General features: G+C 40.1%; 2 protein-coding genes across 4 annotated transcripts in view; both read left to right on the forward strand.

Moving 5' to 3' along the window:
• LOC141773925 (VPS10 domain-containing receptor SorCS3-like) overlaps positions 1 to 24262 on the forward strand; it is a 242980-nt gene that overhangs the window by 138594 nt on the left and 80124 nt on the right. The gene's annotated exons all lie outside the window — the stretch shown is intronic.
• The window catches only part of LOC141773922 (gamma-adducin-like), a 32464-nt gene continuing 16960 nt past the window's right edge, over positions 8759 to 24262 (forward strand). Inside the window, exons 1-6 of one of the 3 annotated variants that reach the window (XM_074646093.1) lie at positions 8813 to 8924; positions 17588 to 17637; positions 18435 to 18691; positions 20289 to 20433; positions 22198 to 22349; positions 23015 to 23095. In XM_074646093.1, the coding sequence (XP_074502194.1) occupies positions 18491 to 18691; positions 20289 to 20433; positions 22198 to 22349; positions 23015 to 23095 (579 nt within the window). In that variant the 5' untranslated portion in view covers positions 8813 to 8924; positions 17588 to 17637; positions 18435 to 18490. Of the gene's footprint in view, positions 8925 to 17465; positions 17638 to 18434; positions 18692 to 20288; positions 20434 to 22197; positions 22350 to 23014; positions 23096 to 24262 lie in introns of those variants that run through there. The other 2 variants (XM_074646094.1, XM_074646092.1) reach the window with 2 other exon arrangements.

Below are 24262 nucleotides of genomic sequence, written 5' to 3' on the forward strand. Positions count from 1 at the left end.
AGTGGAGCTCTCGTTGGTCAGAACAAAAGCACCTGCAGGGGAGAACAGCAACTTGTCTCTAAGTGACTCACACTTTCTGCTAGTGTTGCAACCACAAATCAGCTCAGACTCCAGCGTGATGGAGGGTTCACACAGAAAGTAATTATGTTTTTTAGAAATAACGTCCTATATATCTCTGTCGGTCAGTCCACCACTTCCGTCCACACTGAAGTATCTCAAGAACTATTAGATCAATTGCCATGACGTTTTGTACAGACATTCACGGTCTCTCCAGAGGATGAATCCTGATGACTTTGTTCATCCCCTCACTTTTCATGTAGCACCACCAGCGGGTCAATATTTTTCTCTTTTCCAAGTAAAATATCTCAACATCTACAAGATGGATTGGCATAAAATGTGTACAGATATTCATGGTCCTGCAGCACATTCTCATCTCATCTCATCACAGACCGCCGCTGCTTCGTCATGCACCTTGGCGTCACTTTATTTTTGGCATCAAAACCACTATAGTTACCCTTGCTGTCATTTTAGGTTTAGGCAACAAAACCACTTAATTATGTTTAGGAAAAAAAACTACATGGTTGGGCTTAAAACTATACCACGTTTGAAAAGTGAAAATGAAACTGAACATTGTGAACACGGGACATGAACGAACAGCTGATTGTAATGTGAAAGTGAAACTTAACGCACGGGACACGAACAGTGGTCTCGTGGATGGAGGCCTTGTGTTTGTTGGACCCATCCACCTCTCCTCACGCCCGCCCTTAGTGTGTCTTTTCGCTCTTTACACTAACGTCACCACAGTCACTCCCGGCCCACTTTCTCTGACCGTTTGCTGTTGCCGCGGATGGGTTACCGTCAAGTGTTTGCAAACTGTATTATTTCACCGGAAATAGTATGTAATTCGCATATTATTGGTTTCATACTAAGGTTTCGGACGTACTAAAAAATCGCACATACTGTTTTAGCGTACTAAATAGCATGTTAGTATGAAATTTTGGAAGAAACTTTTGCCTTGTTAAATCAAAGACACGAAAGAAGGAAAATGTGACAAAAGCAAAGTCAGCTTCAACAGACTTAATATTTTCTTAACAGCTGTCCTCACTTGACACCCAATAATGAAAAGTGTTGGCTCCTTGAACATGAACCAGCCTGATGAGGGGCAGCAAAACACAGCATTAAATTAAGGTTAGATAAACCATTTATGTCCCTGCCCACTCCCACTCCTCACTAAACGCTACCCAGAGCTAAATGGTTCTGCTACAGTACAGTAATGCAACGTCTTCTCGCGCAGTGAAAACCCTCAAGAATTCAATGATAATCACATCAAGAGCCACCCCGGGATCAAGCTCAGGTGCTAGTTGGACATGTGCTGCCGCCGCACATTATAGCTGAGTAGTCTGAACACTCTCCTCAAGGATTTTTGAGAGAAAATAACCAGGAGACATATGCGCTTACATTTTTTTAGTAATTACATCCTCCTTAAAGAAGGAGACGTGTTTATTCAAAACGTGGATGTTGAGAGGACACTGTGCTGCAAACCAGTCTAAAATATTCCTTTTCTTACAGCTGAAACAACGTCAAAAACAGTTTTTGATCTCTCAAATATGAATCCAAATGACCAGGTATGTTGCGTGAAAAACTCAGCGTGGTATTTCAGATCACAAACACTTTTGTTCCTTTGAAAAAGCCCAGGAAGATCAAACAAATAATTGGGCACTCTGGGGACGATAAAAAGGTAACAAATTGCGCTGTCTGTGAGAAAATGGGCTTCACACATCCTAACATTAAATTCCTTCTCAACATTGTTTTACATTACAAAGTTCTTGCATCACTCTCACTTATATGGCATATCAAAGTATTACGGCCCTCAGAGGAGTGATCATCCACATCATCATCTCAGTCATTAAAAGTCGGCGAAAGTAACTTTTAATGACATGTTCCCTTGTTATTCGACTAGAAATAACTAGAAAATAATTACGTTTTAAAACCCTATGATAGAAACCCTTCGCTGACCTAGAAAACATAGAAAGTTTCTCAGCATGTGTTAAATATTTATCTCAAACCAGCTCTTTTATTACCTACACTCACGGGGTTATGTCTTTGCCTCTTAGTTATTATGTTCAAGTAAATATCTCAAAACGTATAAATGGATTTACATGATATTATCTGAGATAAAGGTAGGCCTTGAGCCAGAGAACAATTGATTACATTTGGGCAGTGCTCCAGATCTGGGATTTCCACCATTAGACAGTTATTGTTTCTAATCCATAACTATGAATTTAAGGCAGATAGAGGCTTGATTCCAAATGCTGAGGGTATATGTTTGCAGGGTTGAGGAATCAATTTAAGTTATAAAATGACACGACAGGAATGATGTCTCCGAGTGTGGTTGTTGGTGCGGGCAGGTTTTGGCGGAGCTTTGCAGTCTCAAAGTCCCTCTCAGTTTGATACCACCGAGTCTGATGCCTCTGTGAGTCTGGGTTTCGGCCAGGTTTAGAGAACTGCAGGACAAGAAAATGATGAACACAGGAGGGGATATGCTTTTAATGTTTTCCATTTTAATGAAGTTTGCTTTCCTTTCTTTACCCCTGCCTCCTCATTCTTTACAGAAGTAGTAATTGCCTTACAGGGATTCTGCAGCGCGGTACTCAGTGAGACTCTGTCTTAGATATCCATCTATGCCTCTGTTCCTGGGGTAATTAAGGTTCGGAGTCACCTCAGGAGATATTGTGGCTCCTCAAACTAGCAGGCTTTAGCAATCTGTGTCGCAGTGTAGGGGGTAATTCAACGACAGACTAAGCCAGAGTGCTAGAGAGAGGGAAAAGTGCCTCATGTCCTCTTGAGTGAACCTGTCTGAGTCCATTGCTATTGTTTGGGATGACAGAGGCATAATTGTTTAAAGAAAGAGGCTATTTTTGTCTTTATTATGGTGCTGCAGAAGGAAATTACATTACATCTGCAACAACCATTAGGCTACCTTGGGTCATTTTAGGAGTGAGTCCTCTTCTATTCAAATATTAATGCTATAGTGCTGTCTGTTGTCAGGCAAATTACCTGGCTGGAGCACACCGCTAATGAATGCCATTATAGAAGTGAATAGCTTTTTTCCCCATTTTTCCAGATATCGTGAGGCTAAACATAATATGCACAGTAAAAAATTATAGAAAATGAGGGCTAAGAATTATGCTATCAGTTAGGGTACATCAATGAAGGACTAAATCTATCTATAATTAAGGCAGCGGCGCATCCCAGTTGGCTCCATCGCAACCACAACAACAGTTAATTGCTTTGTGCCTTAGACAGCCTCTTCAAGTACTTGGGAATATGGTCTGACAGCACCCTGTCCTTCCAACATAAAGTGAAACCCCAGTTGGGGCTTTGCCTTTTAGATCAGAGCCCTTCTTCTTTCGCTCTGCATGTGGCGAGCGGGGCGGACGCTGAGCTCTGGTTAGTGGGGTGCGGGGAGCCAAGAGCAGTCCAGCCAGTCAATAAAGGGAGTCTGATTAACATTTTCACCCTATCTGTGTGTTTCTGTCGAAAGGAGCTTGTGGTGTAAGTGACCAAAGAAGCAAACGTCTTGGCGAGTGCTCGAATGACGAGAGCACAACACAAGAATGGCAAGCTGCAAAGACTCTTGAATACAAAGACCGTAGCCCTGCAGCCCCAAGGGAGAAGCTTTGATTTATTTACAAAACTGTTGTGGCTCTGTGATAAGTTAACAGCATCAGAGTCAAACATGCATGCTGGTGTTGTTGCCTACATGAAAGCAGCTCGAGAAAAGAACCAGAGCTCTCATCTCCAGCGTTTCTTTCCTGACAAGAGGCACCTCATCTGTCTCAGACTCTCTCTGCCACTGCCGTCAGATGATCAGCCTTCCGCTGCTAGATTAAGGTGATGCGCTGCACGTATCAGCCTTTCAAAGGTGATGTGCGATTGGTTACATGTTAAGGTGATGTTCAGGGTTTGATGCAAGTGCTTCTGACAAGTCACAGTCACTAGTACAAATGCGTTCCTCTACAAAATATCTGCTGAAAAATCTCTTAACATGTGTCACTCTTTAGCTTCAGAGCCAGCTTGTTGTCAGTGATGAATACCTCATTGAAACACACGCAATATTCTCCTCAAGAGGGCAAAATCCATTTTTTAACTTATCGCTTTGTAGGATTCAGATCTGAGAATTAGACCCACATCATAGCCGAATATGTATTTGATCCAATTTTAATAACTCCTTGAAAAGTTCAGCTCATTGCCGCTCATTGGTTCCATTCATGCATTTCAAAGTCGAGCTTATATAACAGTCTATGACAGATGAAACCGAGTTATTTTTGCCGTTTCTGTCACATCCGTTACATCAACATACCTGACATGTTCCTTCATATTCTACGTGATGTCCCGCTGAAGCCAATTTTTGTGATTATGTCACCACTTTTCCTCTGTGACCTGAAGAAGATCCTTCATATATTGAAGCCATGATTATGCTTAAATACTCATGAATCTGATATTCACATAAAGGTTGCCGGAGGGGGAAAAAAATCTATTTGCTATGAACAAGTTGCTATGAAAACTGATGCAAAATATAGTTGAAGGATTGACTTCTTTGACCTCTAATATGTACGATTCATAGTGCATATTTGAATAACTTCATATAACAATCTAATAGATTCCCGTCACATTTAAATTAGGGCTGTCAAAGTTAACGTCATAACGCATTAACGCCACTAATTTCTCTAATGCATTAGTGCAATTTGCGATTTTTAGGTTGTAGCGGGCTCAGTTTTAAAGCTATACTGGCATCATATAAAACTAGCTTGTCAGGAAGGGGGTTAAATAACGCTCCAAACGTACGCTAAATTTTGGCGAGGAAAAACTGGCATGGCCATTTTCAAAGGGGTCCCTTGACCTCTGACCTCAAGATATGTGAATGAAAATGGGTTCTATGGGTACCCACGACTCTCCCCTTTACAGACATGCCACCTTTATGATAATCACATGCAGTTTGGGGCAAGTCATAGTCAAGTCAGCACACTGACAGCTGTTGTTGTCTGTTGGGCTTGAGTTTGCCATGTTATGATTTGAGCATATTTTTTATGCTAAATGCAGTACCTGTGAGGGTTTCTGGATGATAATTGTCATTGTTTTGTGTTGATAATTGATTTCCAATCATAAATATATACATACATTTGCATAAAGCAGCATATTTGCCCACTCCCATGTTGATAAGAGTATTAAATACTTGACAAATTTCTCTTTAAGGTACATTTTGAACAGATAAATAATGTGTGATTAATTCGCACTTAATCGCAATTAAATATGGACAATCATGTGATTGATCGATTGACAGCCTAATTGGAATTGCTAGTGGAATTGTGCCATTTTTTAGCCTAAAATGCCAACTCAGTCCTGGCCAAACAATAAAATGAATTTAACAAAGACAAATTGCCGCGAAGCAGAACACAAATGGAGGACTACAAAACGTCCCATTCATCTTGAAAGGCTGAAGGATCTCAGGAAAAAAATTTAACTTGGAAGTTAAAAGTGCACGTTCTAATCATTTTTCGGATCTTATAGCTAAACAGAAACATGACTCCAGGCGCCTCTTCGATATTACACCACAAAACCACTTTTTATTGAGCCTTCAGTTGAGAAATGTGAAGAATTTTTATTATTTGTCTCTAATAAGGTTTTAACTGTTAGGAATACAATTATCTCTCCCTCTCAAACTCTCCCTGACCTTTGCTTTATAACACCCTTCACCCTGCTAGCATTCAAGTCAGTCACTGTCACTACTGTCACATCTAACCAATGTCTTTACTAAAATCAAATTATTCTCCTTTTCACTAAACATTCTTCCAACTCAACCTTGCCAACCCTTGCCCTAGCCATTATTAATTCCTCACTTTTATCTGGTCAAGTGCCTGATTTTAAAAAAAATCATGTACAGTTCAACCTCTTCTCAAAAAACTTTTCATCCGTTTTGAATAACTTCCACCGAGTATCTAAACTTTATTTCTGGCTAAGGTCTTGGAAAAAATAGTTGCTGGGCAGCTCTTGGATCATATGAATGGCAACGGGCTCTAAACTAATGTTTATATACTATGCACATTATAAACTGGAATTTGGATTCCCAGTCACTTCCACACAGTGAGGCATACGGACTGAAAAAGTTGGATCGGTGCATCCCTACTATCCTGCTGCATCCCAAATCTGGGTGCTATCTTTGATAACAAACTTAAAGTTGGCCAACAGCTGAGGTCAGTCATTCAATCATGCTTTGTGCAACTTCGTAATATCTCGAAAATGTTATCTTTTTTATCTGCTAAGAATCTAGAAAACTGTCATCCACGCTTTCATTACATCCCACTTAGACTGCTGTAACTCGCTGTATTCCTGTCTCACCCTATATAACCTCTCCAAACTAGTTCAAAACGCTGCAGCAAGACTACTCACAAAATCCATCAGAAGAGTCCAAATAGCGTCTCTTTTATCATCTCTACACTGGTTACCTGTACGTTTCAGAATGGATTTTTAAATTTTAAAGCACGGTTGGCGTTTGGAGTCTGAGCCCCCGGGAGTCTGGAACGACCTGCCGGAGGAGATCAGGCAGGCTATAGCTCTGTTTCGTTTTTCAAACCTCTCTTAAAAACGCACTTTTTCAGAATTGCTTTCTCTTAAAAGGTGCAGTGTGTACGATCTGACGGCATCCAACTAGACTAGATGGCCGACGTGAAAATGCAAATGTCTCTCTCTAGAGCCAGTGTTTGGTTTGTCCGTTCTGGGCTACTGGGGAAACATGGCAGCTGCACCCTATGTAGATATAAACGGCTCATTCTAAGGTAACAAAAACACAACGATTCTTATTTTCAGGTGATTATACACTAAAGAAAACATACTTATTAATATTATATTCCATTTCTGCCAATAGATCCCCCTAATTGGTACACACAGTTCTTTAAATCGGTTATTCTTCTGCTTTTGCTCTACTTCTTAATGTGTTTTAGTAATTCATACCTCGCTTGTCATTTTGACGCTTCTATTTTTATTTATTACTATCTGTTAATTGATCTTGCTTTCTATGTCTTTGTAAAGCATTTTGTTTTTGATAAGTGCTATATAAATAAAGTTATTATTATTATTTCTGGTCTTGTTTTCTCATTAAACTGATTCAAGTATCTTAATCACACAAAATGTAGTGATTGAAATAAGTTAAAAGTAAAAATGAACACACTCGCAGTTGCAGTTTGACTCTCCTCGGCACGTCAGCAACACAGAGCATCTGACTGGCAGTCCTCACAGAAAACACACTGAAGTATGTTTTACCCAAATCTGAAGCACGAAACCTCACCGCCCAGGGCTACTAACCAGCCACAGAGTGACGTTCCCCGCCTCCACTGCCCTGAGCTTCTTATTTTCTCGATTTTCCAGATAGCTGGTTCAGCCTGTCCAAAAACCAAATGAGACAGAGAGCACGAGATAGTTTGTGACAGGAGGAGACTCAGGAGGAGAAGTGACATCTTTTACTGTCATTATGTTTGCAGAGTCCTCACTAGATGGCAGTGTAGTGTAGGAATATTGTTTGACAAGTTTCACCAGACATGGCATCATTTTAGAAACTTTCTCTGAGTGTGTCAGTGTCTCAGTGTGTGTGTGTGTGTGTGTGTGTGTGTGTGTAGGTGTGTGTGTCTGTGTGTTGGTTGGTATAACAAAAATGCAATAACTGCTCAAAGTTATGGTGGTATGGAGGAAGTGTCTGAGCCTCGCCATTTGGATGTTTATTTTAATAACTACTCGTCATCTGACTGTGACCTTTGACCTCGCCGGGTGCACTCTTTGGCTGTGGGTGTGGTTCAGTAGCTACAGAAAGCTCAGGAAATGAATGTTTTATCAGCCTGTGCAAAGACAACAACAACAACAGCGTGGTGGGGAGGAAAAGAGAAAACGTCTAAATTTAACTCATCAGCTGCTGCCAACTCAAATAAAATCAACAGAGGGCGGTTTCCTGTCGGTTTCTCTCCCAAAACATCTGGATATCCATTAGATGGATAATATCTATGTTTATCGAGAACATAAATATTATAGATATCATATCGTAGATATCACAGCAGAGCCTTGTCGAGCTGGAATCCACACAAGAATCTAACATATTTCCCTCTCTTGGTGTTTCCTGATGGGTTTTTAAGTGCTCTTGTTTTTTTGATAAGACCAAATGCATCCAGACCGACCTATCATGGGTATGCATCCCACATATATACCGCCTGATGTATTCAGGAGGTGCAGTAAAGAGGGAGAGCAGCACATCCTACTCACTCACTCACTGTTAGAGAGTATGTGGGAGGAGGTGATAGCGGGCAAGCATTCACTGTGTGCAATGTCCTCCTCGACAGCGAAATTTAGAAACATGAAGCATGCTCAATATGCAGAGGGAAATATGCCTGGCAGGAGATTGCTGCAGTTTTCCTCCATTTATGGTTAGATACAGATTTTCGAGTAATTCCTGCTTAATAAAATATTTAGTATGATCATCAAAAAAAAATTTTTTGAAGTGCTTTAAGTCATGTGATTTAGGGATATTAGCCAGCATTACAGCAAGGAAGGATAAAGTATATATAGTTATATGTTGGGGGTGGAAGTTTGTCCCTCCCATTTTTTTCAGTCCAGTCCAGTCCCATCTAAAAGCTTGGTCTCCAGAACCTCCTCTGACAAGTTTCCTTGCTTTCCTGTGAGACTAGGCAGCCGCCGTCACAGAGGAGCTGAGGGGAGTTCAGGAGATCAGAGGCAAAGCAGCAGTTGCCTCTCTTCTGGGAAAACCAGATGACCCCCTTCAAAGTGATAATGTAAACAGCTAGCAACTGCTGGAACCGTGGGAGTTAGAAGTAAAACCTGAAGAATTCTCCTGCAGGATAAGTGTAAAAACGACCAACGCTGTAAGTTGTATTTTTATACCTATTTTACCCATTGAAGCAGGCATTTGCTGGAGCTTAAAACAAAGCATTTACATTATCATGGTGTGATTTTATGATTTGTGGGCTTTGAAGCTTTGGGAGAGGTTATTTTCAATGCGCTGATAGCAGATAAAAGGATACTTTATGATGATACATGTTTTTGTGGAACAATTTCTAAGACATTGTGACACTTTGTTTTGCCTTAAGACTTGATTACGTCTATTTTTTACAGCATTTTCTAACTCTAACATTGTAGATCTTCATTGCTAAACCGGCCTGTCTGCAGCTGCTCTGTCAACTCCAGCTGCAGAGGCTTCAAACAGCTGCTTTCAATTAATGTCATCCCCTCTTGAAACATGAACAAGCATTTGTTGACTTTAGATGTGGAGCTCGGGCAGAAACAGGATTTCATAATATGTGTGCCTGGTGATGTGAGTTATAGACAGCCATAAAACTGAAAAGGCAGGTCGTGACCCAAAACCCTCTCACCCGTGCGATGGATTGTTCCTGTTCGCATTTTAACACAGTTTCCATTTTATTAATTTTACGTTAGATTAAGTTTTATGATGTCATCAACTTGTCGCTCAGTGATTTTCATAATAAAAGGCGTTCTTTTATCGCACTTAATTTGGATATTTTTGTAGTTTGTATTAAATGTCAGTTTTTTTATATAAATGTTAGTGGTTCACAGGAACATTTTTTTATAGCATTACTAAATTGAAAATGAACACTTAATTTTCCCAGTGTTCGTTACAATGTGACACATAGGAGGGAACTGTTAGCCAGACCGTTACCTCAGCCCTGAGTTAAAGTGAACCACACACTAAACACTAGATCTCCAACATGGAGGCCATCCAAAGACAACCACAGCAGGGACTACAGCCAGCTCCTCCACTTCTGTAAACAGTCTGTCTCTTTCCACACCACTGCAATGTGTGTGTGTGTGTGTGATTACGTGCATGTGTGTGTGCCGGTGCGGGTTCTACACCCAAAAGCAGCGACGGCACCGATCCAACTGTAACAATGTAAATTGTTTCAGGTTCAAAGTGTGCTCTGTTGTTGCCACCCACCCTGCTGTGGGAGTGTAGCAGGACCATTTTTAGCAAGTTGCGATATATTCTGTGTGAAGTTATCAAAACAATGGCATTGTTTTGTAGCAGAGATATAAAAAAAACCTCTGTGGTACAAGTTCTCTTCTCTCTCTCTCAACCTTCTCCGCAAGGTTGATGCAAAAGCTCTGTGTGCAAGTTTGCCTTAATGCAAATGTGTATTTTAACGTACAGTATTCCTGGAAAACTACAGAGAAGCTTTTGTTTCTAGTCAAGGATGTGCAGCTACATCCCTCTATGCAACTTTTGATTGTGCTTTTTGGAAATAGACCGTTCCCAGGAGTTTGACATTATGGATGTTTACATAATGCTCTGATAAGTCATTTCTCCAAATGTCCATTAAGTTAGACAGTGCCTTTCATAAACACCAATCTAAGCAAAATGATATCAACTTAATTATATTGTCTGCATGACAGAATGACTGGAGAGTAGCACAGATAACTGGGTAAAAACAAGGGTGCTGTAATATATCAATACAATGTCCACGTCCTTTTTGTGAAATAATTAGTGAACTGTTCGTCATAACTTCTTTTTATTTGTGAACAAATGTAATTATTGAAACATTATCTAAAAGCTTTCTGAATCTGCTCTTTTAGAGCAAACATTTCCAAAAGAATGACATGTTCAGACGAAGGCTGTGATATGTGTAAATAATAAAATAATAATTGAACTAGTAATGATAATGGTCCAAAATTATGTACTTTTAGTTTTAAGTAAAAAAAATCTTCAAATTTGAATAGGGGAGGACCCAATATATCCTAGTATCTTTTATTTACTGTAGAAATTCAGAATGTGTCTCTTTATCCTGCTGTATAATATGTAGGAGCATCCTGACTGGGACACAGGCTACAAATAACACGGGAAAGAACTTTAACACTGTGGGTAAATGCACAAACTCACAAGCTCAACCTTATAATGTTCCTATTGAAATATCATTGGAGTATTATAGGCCTATAATAGAAGATGCATAGCCCAAGAATAATAAACGCAATAAAAAAAACAGCAGATTATGACTGACACAGTATAACATGCTTAAAGAAATAATGAATAAATAGGAATAAGTCGACATGTGAGTAAGAGAGTACTGCCACTTATTTTTTTTTCCACTTCAAGCGCTGCTCACAGACTACTTGAAGAGTCGGCCACCTCAGTTAAAAATTCCTAGAACCGCCACTGTGACTATGAGCATGGTGAATGGCATAGGCATAGTTGCTTTCTAACTGTCTAAAAAGGCTCTTGTCCCAACCGACCCCGCTCTCCCCTATTACAGGCATGTAATATGTGGTCTACAACTCTTTGTGCTCCACAATCACATTCAGGTTTTTGAGGGCGGAAGACTACTGGTGAAATTATATTTAAATATTTGGATCTGGAAACAAATCTCAAGCTTCCCAGATAACTGTGCTGCCACATGGCTCTAAACGATCAGTCATTTAGCTTGCACTCGGGGTCAGGGGTCAGGTTGAGTTGATAAAGAAGGTGCCCTGCAGTGACCGAAGTATAATCACCAGAAATGATTATCAGGGAGGCGGCTGGCAAGACTCTCAAATGGCCAATATTTCAAATATGTCTGTAGTTGGAAGGGAAACAGTTGTGATTTCAATCTTGTAGGAAATCAATAGAGAATGGCTTTGGTTAATGAGGGAATACAATGACCCCTTCCCTCGTGCTCTAATTACAAGGAAGAACAATCAGTCAAGGAGGCAGAATAAACTGGTGTTATATTTGCTTCTCCTCATTGTATTTCTATGAACTGCTGGAGTTCCTTTTCTTTTTTTTTTCATGCATTTTGCAGAGAACATCCTCTTGTCTGTAAAAGTGGACGTTATCTGGCAGCCATTCACTCTTCGCCTAATTCAGCCTCAGAAAAGAGACAACATAAGCATTGGTTACCGTGGCAACCGCGCTGGGAACAGGCCTGAGACAAAGTTGTCTTCTTTTTTCTCCCGCTCCACATCAATCATGATAAAAACGTACGTCTGTTGCTCTGAATGTATTTTCTGAGTGGTCCCAATAAACCTGGATGATGATTTAGTCTTTTCATACATAATTTCCATAACAAAGATTCTCTGAAAGCAGGCTTTGACATGTATTATTCTTGTCCTGCAGTACTTTGGTGACATCTGCGGTACCCGAGAGTACAGGCTGAATTTAGACCATCCTTCGTCAGCTTGAAGACGAGACTGCAGCTTCCAGAGAAAGAGACAAACTGTTTCTTTTCATTCCACAAAATTCTACAGCTGTAAGAGAGGCTGTTTAATTTAACTAAGTCATTGCAATAATATCCAGTGAGCCAAACACTGTCACCTAAAGTCTGCTTTGATGTAGTCCAGTATTAATACAAATCATCAGTGTTGAAATTATTATTAATGACCTGAGAATAAAACAGTCCACAGCTATCTATCAAAGAATCGTGGGGGAAAAAATGAGGCATGAAAATTAATGAATGCTGTTTGCGTTTTGCATCGAGCTAGCAATATTTTCTGTGCCGACCTAACAATGATCACAGATGAACCGGTAGATTAAAGGTCTAACAGATAACATTTTTTATGTAGATGAATGATTTCTTTTAAATAATACCTCCACGGAGCATTTAGAAAGGTGCTGAATAAAAGTACTGCTTTTCCTAAAAAAGATTATTATAAGTGTGAATTAATCATTTTAAATATTTTGGCGGGTCCAACAAATTAATGTTTTGTTTTTATCTATGGAAGATATGTTTGGTTCCCACTGCTAACAAGAGTTGTGAGCCAATAGTATAACTACGTTGGTGGTATCTCTGTGTTGACAGCGATCAAGTTGCCAGTTAGTGTGGAAAAAGCTGATAAATGGCTGAGTTTGATGGTAAGCGCCCGGCTTTACTCCGGTACCGATCTCAAGTGCTCAGCGATAAAAGGAGGCTGCCTCTGCCTCTGCCATGCCTGGCCGCACTGACACTGGTGTCTCCGTCAGGCTGCAGAATACTTGAATATATACCATGGCAACCAGTGACAACTGACGTTAGCACATATTAGCTGTCTTTGCTTAATCGCTGTACAACAACAACCAATAAAATTATAATTCGGCATATTTAGACACACCAATCAACAAAAACCAACAGCCCTCACAACCTTAAATAACGTGCTGTCATCAGTTAGATTGACAAAATGAGAAAAATACAGCTTCAATCACTGAAGAAGCTGGCAAAGTACTCAAAACCAGCTCTGTGGTATTTCCCACTACAGTAGGTGTCTCCAGGACCACGTTTTGCCATGATGACTCACACACTGACTCACAAGGTGAAAACAATACCACATACGCTGTTGCTGCTGGTAACAAAACATTTAAAGGGAGACTTCACCAATTTAACACACAAAGATCAGTTTGTTTGTCACAAGAGGAGCACTATTTTACTCAAACTGTGAATACAGTTGTAGAATGTCTTCTGTGGCTCTGAAGGAGCTTTTGTCAAATTTGAGAAAATGACCCCGATGATGTCAGTCTCAGCTGGGCTTGGAGAAAACAAATGTATAACAAAGTATACAAAGTCTGAGTTTCAAATTAGGGATGAGGACTTTGAAAGACATGCATCGTTACCAGGCAAGGAGGGTCTAATGAAACACACTATTGAGTTGCATTATGGGGGAAGTGTAGGGACGATACGATCGTATGGCCATTTTAAACATTTTGTGATATGCGACCAGATATATTGCAATATATTGCCATTTATTACCTTTTTTCAACTGCAAATTACGTAGTTTGTCAACATCTGTTTTATCTAATAAGATACAGATTTAAGATATACTTTTACTTTTATTGTCCCAGTGGGGAAATTTTTCCTGGACTCCGTCCAACTGCAGTTACAAGCACTCAGTACATCTCAGAGTTTTCATTCACATATCTTGAGGTGAGAGATCAAGAAATCCCTTTGAAAATGGCTATACCATCTTTTTTTCTTGCCAAAATTTTGCGTTACTTTGGAGCATTATTTAACGTTCTTCCCAACAAGCTAACATGACATGTTTGCAATCGATTCCTTAGGTTTTCTAGTTTCATGTGATAACTTTAATACTGAGCCCGCCAGCCCAACCTCTGAAAAACAGAATAGTGGCCGGTCCTGTCGGCGGGCCTTCAGATTGTTAAGAGGTTAATAGTTTATATAATAAAAGGTCGATACTTGACGTCTGTGTATTGATACAATATTGCCACGTAAAATATATATATATACTATGCTGCATCGATTTTACCCCACCCCTACTGCTTATTCGCCGTTCTACTTATTTACCATTTACATTGCATGCACTCCCATACAATATTAATATGTTACTCTACCAATTTGTTGACAAAAGCGCAGACCTTATCGTGAGCCTTCAGTGGCCTCCTCTGCAGTCTGTAGGCTATATCATGTAAGATCCCTCAGCTTCACAGAAACCAGATAAAGCACCAGCCTCATAAACCTCACCTCACACCCATGAGCAGCAGAGATGAGACTGAAACTATGAGAGAGAGAGAGTCTGCAGGTCAAAAGGTGGCTTCATGCTTCCCTGCGTATTTCACTACAGCGTCGGACTACTTCCTTAAGCTCAAACAAAGTTCAACCACAACACGGTACTGCTCGTTATACTGATGTTTCTCTCCAAAGTTTTTACTGTGGATCCAGGCAGCATTTGTGTGTCTGCATGTGGAGGTTGTTTCCAGCAGAGTGGCCGGTCTGTGACAAGACAAAGGTGCGCTTTTATCTGCGGACATCATTATCCTCGGCCGTAATCTGTATGAATGAGACGTCGACTAATAACACCTGACATTTGGTCAATGCTTCCGAGATAGACTGCCCTCGCTGAAAAGTTCAAATAGTCAGCAAGAATGCGGGGGCTGGCTGGTGGGAGGATGTTGCGTGTGTGTTTAGTACGTGTGTGTGTGTGTGTGTGTGTGTGTGTGGGGAGACATTTAAGCTTGTATGTGGTTTCGGTGGGAGCTCTGCCAGAAACGGGGAGGCAGGGTTTCAGGGTTCACACAGCTCTGGAGTGAGAAAGTTCTGCTTTTCATTACATCAAGCCATATGTCCACATATCTGCTCCGCCTCCCAGACTCCACTGTTTCCTGGCATTGTTATGTCAGTCAGTGATCCAATCCTTCTCTCTCTTACTCCTAAAATCTAGATATTTGTGTGTCTGATTGTGCGTGATTAAAGGGGTAATAACTCTGTGGGCTGGCGGGAGCAGGGCGCTGAGAAGATTAGAGATTCCAGAGTTGCCTTCACTTAATATGGAGTGCATTTGAATATCGCTACAATGCTCTCCGGAGAGACCGGCCAGCACGGCAGAAAAAGACTTGAGAGGTGGCGAAGAAGAGAGGAGGCTCTTTTATAGCGAGATAAATCTGCACAGCTTCGCATTCTTGCTTTAATCTTGATCTTATTTACAGTAAGAGAGACAATTTAATTTGCTTGAAGACAAGCAGCGTGTAAGTGTTTTCTGAAACGACCTAGCACGAGGCTCCATAGGCTGGTGTTATTATCGCTATGTAATCATTAGATGACCTTATGTGCTATATGACTTCTAAGACGGCAAAGCCAGCACATTTAGTGATACTGTTAAAAGTGACCAAGAAGTGGAAAAATGTACTGTATATGTGATATAGTTCAGTGTGATGCACATACTAAAATAATTCAAATCATATGCATTAAAGGGGTTATATGTAAAATTGCTGACAGCTGTGGCTGTTAAGTCAACGACAGTCAGCGTCCTGCTGCTCGCGATTGTGCTCGCACCACATAGACGCGAGCGAGCATCAGTCAACATAGTGAGGCAACACATACAAGACTGAATGTGATTGACAGCTAAAACCACAATATCACTATATATTTCCCTTGTAATGTTAGCTTACCTGTCCAATAGGAATTTTGCTCGTTCTGGGTCCGTTTTGATACCCAGAACCAAACGAAGGTCCCTCCATGAATCGAAGGCCCGGCCGATGTTGATCCCAGTTTTCCCCCGATGTCGGTCACATTCCTGTTTTGCAAGACGGGCTTCACTAGATAAAACTTAGTTTTTTTGTGCTTCCTTGGAGTTTGTGTTGGAGTCGGAGTTGTGATGGGGGCTGGTCGTTTGTTGGCGTTAGCGGACTCCATTTCTAACCGAACGTTAGCAATCGTTGCACACTATTAGCCCTGTAGCGGAGCTGAAGAAAGTAAAGGCACTCGCGAGTGTGCATGACGTCACAGAAAGACCTTCGTCTGGTCAGCTAACATTACTGCCTAGCAGGTGAAATATAGAGTGATATTGTGGTTTTCGCTGACGCGCGTCGCCTCACTGTTTTGATCAATGCTCGTTCATGTCTATTTAGAGCGAGCAAGCGAGAGCCCGACGCTGACTTTCGTTGACTTAACGGCCACAGGTGTCGCTGTTAACAAGCATTTCTGATTCTTACAAACAGTCCCTTTAACCATTACACCAAAGTGTTACAAATATCTGGTCAATCTATCTATGTAATGTTTATAGATATTTTGCAAACAATGTCTTACACGTATACAAATCATTTCATAATCATTAATAAATACTTATATATAGTAGATAAAATGTTATAATACGTGCAACGATAAACTGTTAAAATAGCATAAATTATAGCATTACTAATAATTAGTAAACATTATTATTATTTCATTGTTTGTGCGGTTAATTTATCCCGATTAACTTTGGATAATCACGCAATTAATCCCGATTAAATATTTTAATCGATTGACAGCCCTTTTAATGGATTTGGCATATGAAAGTGATCAGAATATATGAATAAAAGAATCAGAAATAGTATAGTCTTTCCTTCCTAGAGAGAACATCTGTGTCTCATTGCTTGTTGAGGGCAAACATCCTATATTTTGGGGAAACTTTTTTTGTCTGGTGGAGGCAGGCGCTCACTTTTTGAGGGAATCACTTGTTCTGGCTTTGAAGTGCTCTGTTTTGTTATGGCTGGGCCATATAAGCTTTGATGAATCCCCTCTACTGAGAGGGGCTGTGGCAAACACAGGAGCCTCAGTTATTTATGAAATGAAGTGGTAGGAGTTAATGAATCAGAGAGACACACAGACACACAGAAAGATGAAGACTAATCAAAAAAAAAAATAATCCCAAACTCTGCTTCAAACAGTCGCAATGTATAACAAGTTCCTGGAGGAATACACAGTGAAATGTGGTCGCAAAACTACAAGCCAGCCCTGTGTAGTGTAGGAATAATAAGCGACAGTGCTGGTTGTAAAAAGAAGAGCTGAGCTGATCCTGAGTGGCCATTCCTTTGTCCCGCTGCATACATAACATAAGGACCGCTGGTGGGTGGATAAGTGAAGTCACATGGTCACTTTTCCTTTTTCCCACACAAACACACCCACATCCTCCTTCCTCCATGCAGCCACTCTTCTTCTTCTTCATCTCTCACTATACTCACCCGCAGCAGGCTGCAGTCTGCTCCGTCTGGATTAATACTGTAGCAGCACCAACTTGTTTCCACACAATGTATCCGAACCGGGAATGATACATTCGTCTGCTTTTACGCACATTTCTGCAGCCTGTGTCGGAGAAGAAACATCCTCCAGAAGCTGAGCACTTTTGTTTCAGGTAATTGTCAACTTACAGTTAACAGTTTTCTCCTCGTGTTCGCTTTGGTTTTTTTTACTCGCTCAAGTCTCAAAGTGTACCTTTAGGCTAATATGTCCTACTTTTCCTACTATAAACTGTCTAAAGTTGTTATTTTGACGCCATTTACACAGCTGTGGATATAACAGGCTGCAGCCAAACCAGCGGTAAAAGTTAACAATTGGTTTTGTTTGGTGTAGTGATACTACTTCATTTTGCAGCAGGCCTGATGTAATGTAGTTCCTGTAGGCACAATCCTGTATCCCTCCACCTCCACCCCCACATATGCAGGTACCACTGCAGCACTATAAAGGTGCTAACTGCTATTCAAACTTGCTAATTTGCTGAGGCCTATACCTTTTGTTTACTGGTGACAATGCTTTAGCAGTGGGGAGGCTTCTTCTTTCTGCTTTCATCTCTGTAGAGAAGAAAAGAGACTGTGAACTTTTCAGCTAAAAAAATAGAGCCAGTGAGAATGAGAGTTGTTGGGTCTGTAAGGGTGTCCACATTCATTGCTGTGTTATTGAACTGTACTTGTGTAAAAAAATAAATAAATGCTTGCATTATGTTTAGTGACTAACTCATCCTTTTTGCACATCAACAGCTTCACAAAAAGCAGCATCAATCATATAACAATGTCCTCCTCGCTTGTGTCTCCATCCCTGTAATTACATGAGTCACTGCCAGCACCCATACAGTATCTTTTTCTGTAAAAACAACACCCGTTGCCTTGACAGCCTGAATGCGAAGTGATGATTTCATCCTCTCTTTTTTTACAGATCTCAGAGGAAGAGTAGGAGGAGGAGGAGGAGGAGGCCCGCACAGCGAAGAAGACATGAGTCTGGTGGAGGTGAGGCAGACGGCGGGGTCTCTCACCCTGTCCCTGTCCGGCAACGACCCCAAGGAGAGCTACTTTGACCGCGTGGACGAGACTGACCCCGAGTACCTCCGCAGCAGGAACATGTCCCCGGACCTGAAGCAGGACTTCAACATGATGGAGCAGAAGAAGAGGGTCACCCAGATCTTGCAGAGTCCAGTACGTAGCCTGCAGGTCCTCCCACACACAAGCTTTCAGCGTGGATGAGTAATAACAGCAGTGCTTTTAAAGCCGGAGAGGCATACTGATCTTCGCTCGAGACTGACTGAAATGCATTGTTTTCTATCTTGTTTATGTGAAGGTCATTTCGTGCAGTCTGCTGTGCTTAGATATGGGTTTAGCTTGAGTTTACGCTTCAGCTGTAATGAAATACTGTCACAGGTACACTTCCATCTGTATGTGTGTTTAAATAGTGACATATCATGTCTTTGGTGTACCAGTGTTATTACAGATTATGTGTAGGAACCAATTATTTTCAATGGTAGAGGAGGATGCATATTCTATTCTACATACTTAAAGACATAGTTTGGGTGTTTTGAAGTAGGGGTTGTATGAGGTACTTATCCGTAGTAGGTGTATTACTTACAGTAGGTGACGGTCGGCACGCCTCCAGCTTGGAGAAACAGACAGGAGTTACCGGCACTGGAGCAAAGCAATACAGTGCTGTGGACGGGGACAGCAGAAAAAAACTTATTTTAACCACCTAAAAGAAAGGCTCACCTAAAAAAAAAAAAAACGATATCTGTCTAAGTGTACACTATATTTCGAATATTTTCACCACTTTATCTTGCCGTCAGACGGCCCCTTTCCTTCTCCTTTCCGATGTAAGAAATACACCTACTATGGATAAGTACCTCATGCAACAACACTTCAAAACACCCTAACTATCCCTTTAAAGGAATAGTGTTTTGAAGAGGGGTTGTATATTATACACAATATCTGTATCTGTATTATAAGCTAGAGGTGAAACCGCTACTCGATTAAAAGATTAGTCGATTGACAGCGAATTAGCGGCTACCAATTTTGATAATCAATTACAACTTTATGTAATTTTTCAAGCAAAAAGCCAAACGTTCTCTGGTTTAGGCCTCTCAGATATGAGTATTTGCCGACCGTCTTTGTCTTTGCACAAATTTAAACTGCAAGATATTTGGGTGTTGGCCAAAGCACGCAATTTAAATGGGTTTATAGCTTTAAACCATTAACCGATAATGAAAACGTTCTGTGGTTGTAGCCCTAAATGTAGCATTTTTCCTTTCATTCTGCACCCACATACAGCAGCAGACATTATCTCAGAAACAGAGCAGTGCAATCTGGTTTGATGAAGTACAAGGAGGCGCAATAAACACATGGCAATGAAGTGCATGGAAATAAGAAATAAGAGCCCACACTCATCTACAATTGCATAACAGGCCCAACAAGTGGAGCTCATCTCATCACCATGGGAACCATGGTCGGATGAAGCAGAATGCTGGAGCTTAGCCGTGGCACACAGGAGGAAGAAAAAAAAGTGCTGTTTCAAGACTCGCAGGCTACTCTTGGAGGCAAAAATTGATTGTGAGCTTTAATGTGATCCCCCTGCTTCTAGTCAAGCCCTTTTCACAGACATACAAAGAGGTTTCTAGTAGTCTTTGGTGATTTGTGCACCGACGTAATAAGCACGCTGTGCTCCTGAATGAGGTTGAGGTTAGGTTGCGTATCTAGTGTTGCTGGGTTAATTGAGCTTTACGAAAAACTCTTTCGTTTTTGTCTGCAGGTGTTTAAGGATGAGTTGGAAGGCCTGATTCAGGACCAGATGACGAAGGGCAACACCCCTACGGGTCTCCTGGCTCTGAGACAGATTGCTGACCTGGTCATGGCCAGCACCTTGGGAGGGGCTGGCCCCCTGACTTCGCCCATCAGTGAGTAGCAGTGTTTGTGTGTGAATGTCTCCATCTATCTCCCTTCGGGCTCGATTGTCATTCAGTGTGTTCGCTCTATGTGCATTACGCAGGCTGAATATCTTCATTGTCAGAGGCTGAATTGTCAGACTCCTGTGACACTGAACAACAACCCTGAAACAGCAGAAAGATGTCGACTCTTCATTGTCAGTGTTTCTATTAAGTAGCACTCATGACCAGTTTTGGTAATGACTAACAGCGGTTTTCAATGCTGATTAGGTTAGCGTAACCTCTTTGCTTTGTGTTTTTGTCGAGGTCACGGAGCACTCTGACCCTGAAAAGATCAATTTGAAAAAAGGTTTGACTATCAAAACTGTAGATGTTTGGGAAAATGTCACTGTGGGAAACGGCTAGGAAGTTGCAGAGGCAGAGCTGCCCTTTTAAAAAGCTAAAGTGGCCGTAAAAGATAGGGTCCTGTATCATTAAGTGCCCTTATATGGTGTTACAGCCCCAAAATACCCTTCAGTTTCTCTTTGGGAATTCTGCGAAAGACCTTTTTTAAGCTTCAGCTGTAGAGACTCCCAGTATTTTTATATACTGTGGAAGCAAACCATGTAAACATCCTTGTTTTTGTTGTTTGAAAGAAATCTGGTAACACCTTATAATAACCACCATTTATAAATGGTAAATTGATAGTTAATTAATTAAACTTAGTTAACAGTTATTTTACTGTTAATAAACAATGGAATGATAATTAATAATGCTTACTAATTATTAGTAATGCTATCATTTCTCTTATTTTTATAATAAGTTTGTGTAATGTGAAATTATTAGTTTATAAATTATATATTGTATCATAGCTGATAACAAACGAAGACAATTACATTAGTAAAGTATTTATCAGTTTATTGTTGCAAGCATTATAACATTTTATATACTGTATTAAGTATTTGATTAATTGCAAATTTTTTTATCTGTTCAAAATGTACCTTAAAGGGAGATTTGTCAAGTTTTTAATACTGTCAATCAACATGGGAGTGGGCAACTAAGCTTGCTTTATGCAAATGTGTATATATATATTTATTATTCGAAATCAATTCACAACACAAAACTGCATTTAGCATAAAAAAAATGCCCAAATCATAACATGGCAAACTGCAGCCCAACAGGCAACAACAGCTGTCAGTGTGTCAGTGTGCTGACTTGACTATGACTTGCCCCAAACTGCATGTGATTATCATAAAGTGGGCATGTCTGTAAAGGGGAGACTCGTGGGTACCCATAGAACCCATTTTCATTCACATATCTTGAGGTCAGAGTTCAAGGGACCCCTTTGAAAATGGCCATGCCAGTTTTTCCTCGCCAAAATTTAGCGTGACTTTGGGACGTTATTTAGCCTCCTTCGCGACGAGTTTGGTACCAATGGATTCCTTAGGTTTTCTAGTGTCATATGATACCAGTATTTTCTCTCTAGCTTTAAACCTACAATCTAAAAATGAATTTGCGTCAACACGTTATTATCTCGTTAACTTGGACAGCCCTAATATATAGTATATAAAATGTTATATGTGCAACAATAAACTGTAAAAATAACATCAATTATAGGATTACTAATATTAGTAAACATAATCATTTCACTGTTTGTTAACAGTAAAATAACTATTGACTATGTTTAAATCATCTTACCATTTATAAATGAGGGTTATTATAAAATGTTACCAAAAAGGCTAATTTGAATGTTGTCGGTGTATCACAAGTTACTGATGATGTTTTGTTTTGTGGCAGGCGTTGGTATGGTGACTCCAGTCAATGACTTGTACGGCATCGAGTCTCCCTCCTTTACCAAAGGGGAGAAACAGAGTCGCTGCAGGCTGGCCAGTCTCTACAGGCTTGTTGACCTCTTCAGCTGGGCTCGTTTTACAAGCTCCTACATTACTGTGAGTACAACTCCACTCACAACGTCTTGCCGCTCCGGCGCACATTCTGCTTATGTATGCCGCTCAAGGTTTGTGTATCTTTATGTGTGCCTCATGTTTGGCTGGCTACTGGGAGGCTTAAAGGGAAATAACTCTTTATTTTCAGAGCCCATATATTATTTATGGTTTGGAAAAGTCAGATTTGTGAATATGTACGGCTCCCCAACAGCAAGAATTCAAGCTGAAATATGTGATGAACACCTGCGATGTCGAGATGTAATGCTCAGATTTTCCCCAAAGACAAAAGCCTAGAAAGTCAGATTTATCAACCCACACACCGATTTTTGAGTTTTTCAGAGTGAAGAGGGCTTTCCTTTGTGGTTCAGAGTTTCCTCTACCCTTGAATCTGTGAAATGGTTCTCCCTGCTCTGTTAACCCAGCTTGAAGAACTTTTTTTAAGAGTAGAGATTTGGTCTCCTGTGGCGTGACTGCTTTTTTGACCCTGACAAGAATGAATTTATGGGGGAAACACTCCTGCAGAGGCATCATAAGGGTCAAAAATACCTATATATCTCACTCTTAGATTCTCCTGTACGAGCTTAGCGAACACTGTAGTAACATTATGTTATTCATTTCACTGTAACCTAGATACACTTTGGATTTTAATAATGTTTATTTTGTTTCAGGTTCGTGTCAGTAAAGAGCAAGACCATGTTCTTATTAGTCCACGAGGTCTGTCTTTCCCTGAGGTGACGGCAGCTAATTTGGTAAGCACAATGAACTGTTTGTTTGATGTCATTTTCCAATCATGAGTGCTGACTGCTATGTCATGAAAACATGCACTGGGCAAAATATTTTTGGTGGAATCACAATTAATGCCATTGATAGTCCACTGAATGAAGATCCTGAAATGTTTAAGTAAGGAATAGGTTGTATAAGTGCAGTAAGAATTTTTGTTGTTTTTCTATTCTAATGGGAATGCTACAGTACCTCTGGTGGTAATACTGGATGTGTGTTTTGAACATACATTATGTCTGCCACGCCTGTTTCTGCCAGAGTTCCTAGAGATTTCTAGATGTATCTAACAGTATAAGCTACAGTGCTCAAAAACAATTAGTCTCTCTCGAGTACAGTTTATTATTCAACATACATAATAATAGCTATTAACTTTAATTTTTTTCTGCTGTGAGTCATCATTTGTCTCCAAAAATAACTACTGTGTTTAGTGTATCCTACTGAAGATGAAAAGCTTTGTATTGAAGGACATAGAATAGAATATAAATAGAAAGCTTTATTGTCATTGTATTAAATACAACGAGATTCATAGTTGCCACTTCTGGTCAGTGCTTTAAAACAAATACTTGACAAGACCAAACGAGGCAGATAAAACATAGAACAGGTAAAACACACACACAGTTATAAAGCAAATAAAACAGGTAAAGTAGATGTAATAAATAAATATAAACAGATGTGTTACACTAGAAGTATAAAATATAAAAATAAATGTAATGTAAACAGAGGTACTGCACTTGTAAAACAGGTAGGGTAGACGTAATAAATAAATAAATGTAAATATTTGTATTCATATATATATATATATATATATATTTATTCATATTTATTGCCATGTGCTCAGAACCCAATTGGACTCTTTACTTTACTTTATTAAACATAAGCAAAGCAATACAGTGCTTACATCAACTCTGTACGACAGATACTTGTATATAATCTGATAAGATCAATAATTTTTAATTGCATCAAAGTAATTTACAATGAAATAGACGGTGATACATATATATTTTTAATTTCAGGATGTTTAAAATGAATTTACGTTTTGATGATTGTTGATAAAATATAGGATAAATATATGCCCCATAAAACTGCCCCAGTGTGTGATTTTAGATAGCATGCCGGCATCACGGGAGAAAAAGGGG

The sequence above is a fragment of the Sebastes fasciatus genome, chromosome 9 (assembly GCF_043250625.1).
Source record: "Sebastes fasciatus isolate fSebFas1 chromosome 9, fSebFas1.pri, whole genome shotgun sequence".
Lineage (NCBI taxonomy): Eukaryota > Metazoa > Chordata > Actinopteri > Perciformes > Sebastidae > Sebastes > Sebastes fasciatus.